Source organism: Parasteatoda tepidariorum, chromosome 3 (assembly GCF_982258835.1).
Source record: "Parasteatoda tepidariorum strain Cologne lab strain chromosome 3, Ptep-v5.0, whole genome shotgun sequence".
NCBI lineage: Eukaryota > Metazoa > Arthropoda > Arachnida > Araneae > Theridiidae > Parasteatoda > Parasteatoda tepidariorum.
This window is the reverse complement of record NC_141757.1, coordinates 17,534,112-17,543,075: the sequence shown is the minus strand read 5'-3', so window position 1 is coordinate 17,543,075 and position 8,964 is coordinate 17,534,112. Positions and strand designations below refer to the sequence as shown.

Below are 8,964 nucleotides of genomic sequence, written 5' to 3'. Positions count from 1 at the left end.
TCTTTAAGATGGTTTTAGAAGAATACATGAAATTTATTGCAGAAAAGTGCATTGAATTACTCAAACTTGACAGTTCTTAGAAACAGTTGGAATACATAAAACTTTTAAAGCATACTGTGTACGTTTATTGTAAATTTAAAATTTATATCCAATAGCATTTACTAATATATTTAATTTCAGATATATTTTTTGAATGAAAAAAAAAGTTTTAGAGGAGAAATAATAGTTCAGTTTCAATTGAAACATCAAAACTCATATTTTTTCTGATTGTTTTCATGTAACACGATTTCATGATGAATTGCATGAACTCAAATAATATCTCTGAACATTTGTACTTCACGTTCAGAACACTTATGTGTAATTAGAAAATATTTCATTTGCTTTTTAACTAAATTTCAAAATTGATTTCTAATTAATAAAATTAACAATTTAGTTTAATCTCAGCTAGCGTAGATTACTCCCAATTTTCTTTACTGTTAAAAGTAGTTCCGATAAAACTATTCTATTTAGTTTTGAATATTTAAGTACTGAAAGATTAAAACTCTTGCTAAATTTAATCCAATAATGTGTGTGTATATATAACACAATAAAAAGATATAAAAAAAAGAACACAGATAAGTGAGAACACAGATTTTTTCTACAAAAATTAAGAAAAAAAAAATAAGTCTTATTTTCTGTGCATAAGCTGCAAGTACATAGAACCTATGAAATAAGCTAAAAATACAAAGAAAGCAAGAAAAATGTATTTTTAAAGAAAGAAAAATAATTGCTAAATAAATTATTTAAAAAAATTTTTTTTTTTTAAATTAAGACTCTAAAATACAAAATAAGGAAAAGATAAGATCTCATTCTCATCTTACAGCATTATATCTTTTTCTTTTTTTTTCTCTGGCTTCTTAATTTTTTTAAAATTCTCAAAACTTTTTTAAGCAATTTATTTAGCAATAATTTTTCTTCTATCTTTCTCTCTATACACATAATGTTTAAAAATATGTATGGTATATTAAATTGCATTTCATTCTCTGCTTTAATTTTACAGATTCAACCTTGTTCAAAAGGAAAGGACTGGTTTCTTTATATTGATCCGAGTGTGTCTTATAAAACTTTGGAAGGTACGCATCTTTTCTTTTTTTTTTCTCATTACTTTTATTGATAACGTTTTTATTCCAATAAATTACAGGGAGGGATTTTGTGTAGCGTAACTTTTTAAGAATTAAAATTTCCGAATCTTATTTTGAGTCTTTATATTTTATTAATTCGTCTATTAGAGAAAATTTATAATGTAAAAATATTTCAACTCGTTCTCTTCCAACTTGATCTCTTCCATCTGCAGTCGAAACTGTTCTTGCATAATAGTTTTTCTTTCTTTCTTTTTCTAAGAAAATGTAATGTTTTTATGAAATAAGTGAACCGGTTTAGTGTTTTTAACTCTTGATAATTCCATTTAAAGTGTGAAAAAAACACGTAATAAAGATATATTTTTATATAATATGCTTTCAACAACAGATATTGTTGTGTTAAAAATGGTTATACTTTTTGTCTAGCAAACAATAAATTTGTTCCATTTTTATTAAGTTTAATTTGTCACTACATTTTAATTACAGTTTATAAGGGTCTTTTAATTTTATAGGAATCTCAGCTCTCAAACTCTCTTAATTGCTTCTCCTTCGTCATTCTTTTTTCCCCTTTTAAACATCAATATCTTCCACAAAAACACAGAATATTTAGTTTTCAAAGCATACCATATACATAACATTATTGTAGCTTAATGTGAGAACATTTTATGAGCTTGTTAAAAATGGCAAAATGGACGATTACTTCGATTTAAAAAATAAGCGTCTGAACTTGAAAGAAAAAAAAAACTTTAACTTGAAGTTTACAGATTGCGTGACTCAATAATATTGAATAAATGAGAATTAACTGTAACATTATATAATAACAATTCAAATAGGGAACGGTTTTCATTGCTCGTTATTAAGTTTTTTAACTTTGAAAAATTTCTTTATAAAAGTTAAGATTTATATCTGGCAACATGCACATAATCTCTCGCTCTTGTTTTTTTTTCTTCTTTTTTTTTCAGCTACTTTGATTGAAATTAACTAGAGCTTAAAAAATAAAGAAATAAAAATCTCATAAGGGAAAAATAAATTTTCTACAACAATTGATGTCACAACTAAAAGCCAAAAGTTAGAAAAAAATTCTTAAACTAACAAATTGTAATTTCGAAACAAAATTTAGTTAAAATCACACATAAAAATGCTCTTCCAGCTCGTCAAATTTAAACTCTGTAGTTGCATTTCAGCGGGCTACAGATCAACCGCGTGTTTTCTTTGTTGTTTTTTTGCGCAACAAAACAAAATATAACGTTAAATTGAATGCCCAATAAATCAGTTTTTAATATTTTGCTACTCAGAAAATTGAAGATCCATTTTTCTTTAATTTTAAAACTTCTAAAAAAGGAAAATCCGGAATACATGATGATGAATTAGGAGTCATGTCCAAAAATACGTAAGAGTCAGACATTCTGAAATTTCAAGAAATCAGTATTTAATGAATGTGTTCAAGAATATCAAACTGTTTGATATACTCTTTGTAATGATTTTCTCAATCGATTAAGTTTTATAGATATTTCAATGGTTTTTATTTTTTCCACAGGTCTTATTCATGAATTCCTCGATGTCGTCGAAATTAGTCCTCACAAATTAAAGCAGCGATTTGTTCAAAAGGTAAATTTGCTTCTTATTTATAAGAACAATGCTACGTTATTTTAAAATTTTTAAATTTCCTTGTAGGCTTGTGTAATAGGTTTTCTCACAGAGTGATATTTATGTTATCAATATTTTATTTATAAGGCTTTGCTATTTTACTAAACTTGCATTTTTATGCTAAATGTAAATTATTCTATTATATTATGAAAGGAAATAGAATCTTCGTAACTTCAAAGTTTAAAGGAAACAAATTTTTTAATTGTATTCTAACTGTCTACGCAAAAACTGTAATTTCTATATTGGATATTCAACACAATATTATAATCATTTAAATAACTTCAACATAATAATTTAAATATAATATAAAATAATTTTTCAAGCTATAATAAATCAAGCTTAGTTATTACTCTCTCTCTGTCTGTCTTTTAAGTTGCTTTTGACATAAACTAAAGCACGAAAATAAGCGCCTATAAAATAAAGATCTTGAGAGAGGGATAAATAAATTTTCTGTCAACAATAAATAAATAGTCATAAAGCAAAAAAAGTAATAAAATTTCAGAAGAAAGCACTTGCATTTGCAACAACTTTTGAATAAATTCGTACTGCAAAAGAATCTATGTCCATGAACAAAAAATCCAATTCGAATATTTGAAAAATGGTTAATATATATATTTTTTTAATTTGTATTCGTTCTATTATTTTATTTTTTTAAAGTGTCATAATCACTGTTTGAAAAGATTCCTCAACTTTGCACATTTTCAGACATAATATTATACAAAACTTATGTAAACCAACTGCATTTTCATACTTGAGATGCTTAATGTATTTTTTTCCCCTGATTTTCGTATAAAAATGTTAAAAACTATTTACATATCAATTTTAAGCATACGCTTTTTTTTTATTATTATAATCTAAGTATAGTTTAAATAAATTTTACATATGAATTTTGACAATGACTGGTAATTTTTTAGGAACCCCATATATTCCAAATTTAACGTACTTACAAGAGATTTAAACTGAAATTACATATCTAGGAATTTACTTTTAAAACACCAAAACTTAGTCTAGTTTTTATTTTTTCATTTAATGACACATTTATATGCAATCTTTTACTAAATATTACATTCTTTTCTCTGTGATAATTTAAACCCTTCGTGCTTTTTCAAATATTTATATGCTTATGTTTTATCTTAGGTTCACAGAATGCCTGAAATAAAAATTGAGGAATCTTCCAAAATCAAAGTAGAGCCTGATGTTTCGATTAAGACTGAATGTAAACAGAATGGTGCCTCATTATTCGGAAAGGTGAAAGCTGAAACGGCATCGGAAACAAAATCCATTTCAACTGTCCAATCGGAAACAAGTCCTCTCAAATTAAACCAGCATTTCATTCAAAAGGTAAATTTGCTTTCTATTTATAAGTACAATTCTTTGTTATTTTATTAGATTTGTATTTTTTCTTAAATTATGCTAACGTAAAGGATTTTACTGCAGGATATTATGGAAGGAAATAGTCTTTGTAACTTCCAAGTTTAAAGGGAACAAATTTTTTAACCATATTCAAACCAGCTACTCAAAAATTATAATCCATTTACCGGATAAACAAAGCAATATTATAATTTACTTAAATATTATTTAAAATAATTTTTCAAGCGAAAAAAAAATACACACTTAAAATTGAAAATTTTGCTATTAGATTCAGTCGAATTTACATTTTATTCACATTTCGAGTAAAAAAGTGAAACAATATTGTTACTTATTTATTACTCTTTCTCTGTCTGTCCTTTTAAGTTGCTTTCGACATAAACTAAAGCAAGAAAATAAACGCTTATAAAATGAAGATCTTGAGAGAGAGAGACATAAATTTTCTGTCAAAAACACTAAAATAGTCATTAGTTGAGCAAAAAAAGAAATGAAAATTCAGAAAAAAGCACGAATTTCAACAGCTATTGAATTAATTTGTACTTCAAAAAAAATCATTTTAGGTGCAAAAAGAAAAAGATTTAAAAACTTAAAGATGATTGATATTTTTTTTATAAAAATTATTAGTTCTATTTTTTATCTACTCCAAATTTAACGTACCATTATTACAGGAGATTTAGGCTATAAAATAATGTCCAAGGATTTAATTTTTCCTTTTAAAATACCAAACTTTGCCTAGTTTTTTCCTTTTTCATTCAATGACGCATTTATAAACAAACTTTTATTAAATTTTTCACTCTGTTCTTTGAATTAATTTGAACCATTTTTGCTTTTTTCTCAACCATTTATATATTTTATTTTAGGTTAACCAAATGCCTGAAATTAAAATTGAGAAACCTCCCAAAATCAAAGTAGAACCTGGTGTTTCGATTAAGACTGAATTCGAAGAGAATGGTGACTCATTATTAGGAGAGATGAAATCTGAAATGCCATCACCAACAGAATCCATTTCGACTGATTCTAAAATATCGGTGAAGATTGAAACTAAACATTCTATATCTTTGAAAACATACATCGAAAGAAGAAAGAAAGAAAATGAGCTGAACAAAGCGCCTTTTTCACCATATGTTCGTAATGGCACTGTGATCAAGTCAGAAAATCTAAAAGATCGCCCTATGGAACTGCCGTTACCTCCATGGCATAGAAATTTAAAAAAACACATTGCTGTGAATAGTCTAAAAGTGCCAAAGAAAGAAGTTGCAAAGGATATTTTCCACTCTAAAGTCACCATCACAGCTGTTAAGCGGTTAAGCTCTGATGACAGCGATAAGCCTTTCACTAAACTCCCAAAACTAGATCATTCAGCGATGATCTAACAGCTATTATATGCGTGCTTGTCAAAGTGCCCTCTACACAGAATTAAAAACAGAATCTGTCATTGTACGTAAATGTAAAAACATTTTAAATTTGTCTGTTGACCTATAGAGATATTCCCTTGGTATGATTGTCTAATCAATATGAGTGTGATATTTATCATCTGAAAGCTTTTTTTAGTGCTTTTGTAATTGTAATTCTTAGTTCTAGTTAAAGTGCCTTCTACACAGGATTCAACGTCTGTCCGTTGGTATTTAAAACAGAATATATCATTGTACTCAAATGTAAAAACATTTTAAATCTGTTTATTTACCTATAGGGATATTCCCTTGGTATGATTGTCTAGTCAATATGAATGTGATATTTGTCGTCTGAAAGCTTTTCTAAGTGCTTTTGTAATAGTTAGTGATAATTGTAATTCTTAAATCTAGTCAAAGTGCCTTCTACACAGAATTCAACAACATCTGTTCATTGGTATTTAAAACAGAATCTATCATTGTACGTAAATGTAAAAGCATTTTAAATGTTTCTATTGACGTATAGGGATATTCCCTTGGTTTGATTGTCTAGTCGATAAATTTGATATTTTATTTTTCATTACTTTATATAGGTTTTTTTTTGTACATGTTTTGTATGAGATATGTGTATGCGCTAATTTTGTGATTGGTATTAAATTTTCATTATTGTTTTAGATTTTAATGAATTCTCTAGTAGAATTGTATGATTTACTACAACAGAAAAAAAGTAATAAATCGATTTTTTTTAATAAAACTGAATGTAAAAAAATATTTTTTTTCTTTTTGAATCAGTTAGGTTTTTCCAACGTACCTTGGGACTTATTACTAAGTCTTTATAAAACTAAAAGATGGTAAAAATTTCAATTTAAACACCTTAACACTTTTCTAAAACCAGATTTCAAATCAATACAATATTAAATTAAAATTGTTGAAAAAAGCAATCTGCAATTTTTTTCTGGTGGAAGCTAATTTATGGTGTCTATACTGATGAATCAATTTGTATCACTCATTTTTATCAATAATTTTAATTACAATTTGGAAACACTTGTTTCAGTTGATGAAAGGAATGTGCCTTTGTATGATTTTCTAGATGAAGTGAATTCTGTATTAAAATATTTTTTTATAGTGCACATTATCATTCCTTATCAATACTATCCAATTATTGTACTTATAGCCATTCCACTAGTATTGATTTTTATTCCTTAATTTTGAAAAGAATAATGAATATAAAAATCAAAAATTGTATTTCAACTGATGGAATGCGATTTCCTAAGGGAAATTAATTCTTTGCACAAAAGCATCCCAGTTTATAGAAATGATTTAAAATACCTAACATTGAACAATAGAATGAGTGTTATTGACGAATGATTTATCTTAATCTTATTAAACTCTATAAATAAGTATAATGTTGTTGTCTATTGTTTATCTTATAAAAACTGTTTATATTTTTAATAAATTGTTTCATTTAATTTTTACTTGGGACTCGTGTATTTCTATTGACATTATAACATAATTTTTAACGTTTGGCTATTGTCTAATACACTTAAAAAATCGAAGCACATGTTTAAGTAGGAATTTTCTTTTAAAAATCTTGAATTCAACACTAAAAGCATATGAAAGCATTTCGTTATCATATCTAATAATCTGTTTTTTTTATTTATTTATTTTTTTTATATTTCATTTTGACCTATATATTTTTATAAACGAGACTTATTTTTATTCTGAGTGTCCGTCGAAAATCTTGTCAAATTTTAATTTTGAAATTAATATTTGCTTTTTATTTTTTTAATTATTTATTTCACACTATTTATAAATATTAATTTTAAATTACTTCGTACACTCTAAAGAAAACTCAATTTTATTTTATTTTGTGTTTAATTTCAAGAGTGTCTCAAATTGTTATATAATTTTCCTTGTAAACATGCAAAAATTTAAGGACAAATAAATGAAGTAAATAAAACATACTGAAAGTATAGGCTGAAATTCTGAGAAATTGACTCCATTGTATGAACTTAAAATTTTTCTACACTTAACCAGGGTTAGAAGTGTAACATTTTGTTAAGACATAGATTTACTTAGACATTTTTTTTTCAATATTCAGAAAACAGCAATTCATTGTCATGCATATTTATGCTTTTCGATGATACACGATTCTTTATAAACTATCACCACTACTTGTTCTAGGTACAAAAAAAAAAACGGTATATATAGGTTATAACCAGAAATAAAATTTTTTTATATTTTTAGTCATATTTGATAAATTTTAATTGATATATTTAATATTAAAAGTATTTCATTTGAAAGATTTTTTTTCTTTATAAATTTTTGAAACAATTTCATTGTAAAATTCCAAATATATACCTATAACAAGTGCTGATATTACTAATCGAAATTTTTCAAGATATAAGAGTTAGCCTTTTTTTTGCTTTTTAGACGAAAAGCATTTGGTCACGTTTTAGGATATTATAAAAAAAATTGTTAATACAATGTAACTGCTTATGCTTTTGAGGATTATAACAGAAAACTAGTGAATGCTTATCTTTATCAGGTGTTTCTTTGCATTTTTTTCTATTCATAAGTTACAAATTTATATGAATTATTACTGTATTTTCTCATTAAATTTATTAACACTGGTTGCAATTTAGAATTTAAAAAAAAACATGGCATCAAAAATTCAAAGGGATCGAATTTTCATTTTAAATTTTTTTTTGGGGGGGGGGGGTCTTTGGAAGCTTTTTTTTTCTTTTTACCCTTTTTTAATTGCATTCTCCAATTTTCCGGTTATGCAGGTAATTACAAAATATTCATAGTCGATAGCTTGGAACACTTCTTGACAAATAATTTCAGTCTTCTTTCAAATGGAGAAAAGAATTGTATTTAAATCTCAATAGCAAAATTAGAGAGTAAAAAATAAGCACTGTGGAAAACATCTATGTTCGAAGATATGAATAAAAAAATCTCTTGCAGAATCTTTGGACAGAATAGGACAGAAATCTCTTGTTTTTAAAATCTTAAACTTCTTTCCTATAAAACACTTCATTAGATCGGGTTCTCCCATCGCCTTCACCTGTTCAGGGAATCTTCAGCAGCTGGTCGACGTCAAGGTACTGAACATCTGGCTAGAATGCAGGAAGGTCGAAATTGTCAAAAATTATTTCCACACCAAGACCACAGATTTTCAACCTTTTTTTACATTACCACCCGCTTTGCAAGTCAAAAAAATTTTCACCCCGCCTTAAAAAAAAAAAAAAAAGAAATTAACAAATAAATATTTAATAAAAAATTCTATGTCTTTTTAATTCTAATATTCTTGTTATGATACATTTATAATCATGCCTCTAAGCTATAGTAAATAGACCTATTTACACTAGAAACGTTTTTAATACTAATTTTGTTTAAAATAACTCCTCTGTGGAATTTTAAAGTGCTTTCATAAAACTTTA

The 8,964-nt window shown here is 26.0% G+C and overlaps 1 protein-coding gene across 1 annotated transcript; it reads left to right on the top strand.

The window, feature by feature from the left end:
• The first annotated feature begins 991 nt into the window (after nucleotides 1–991).
• LOC147813195 (uncharacterized) lies at nucleotides 992–6,268 on the top strand. Its single transcript, XM_087158540.1, has 4 exons — nucleotides 992–1,112; nucleotides 2,656–2,726; nucleotides 3,903–4,106; nucleotides 4,994–6,268. The coding sequence occupies exons 1-4, from the start codon at nucleotides 992–994 to the stop codon at nucleotides 5,504–5,506; spliced, it is 909 nt and encodes a 302-aa protein (XP_087014666.1). The 3' UTR covers nucleotides 5,507–6,268.
• Nucleotides 6,269–8,964: the final 2,696 nt, after the last annotated feature.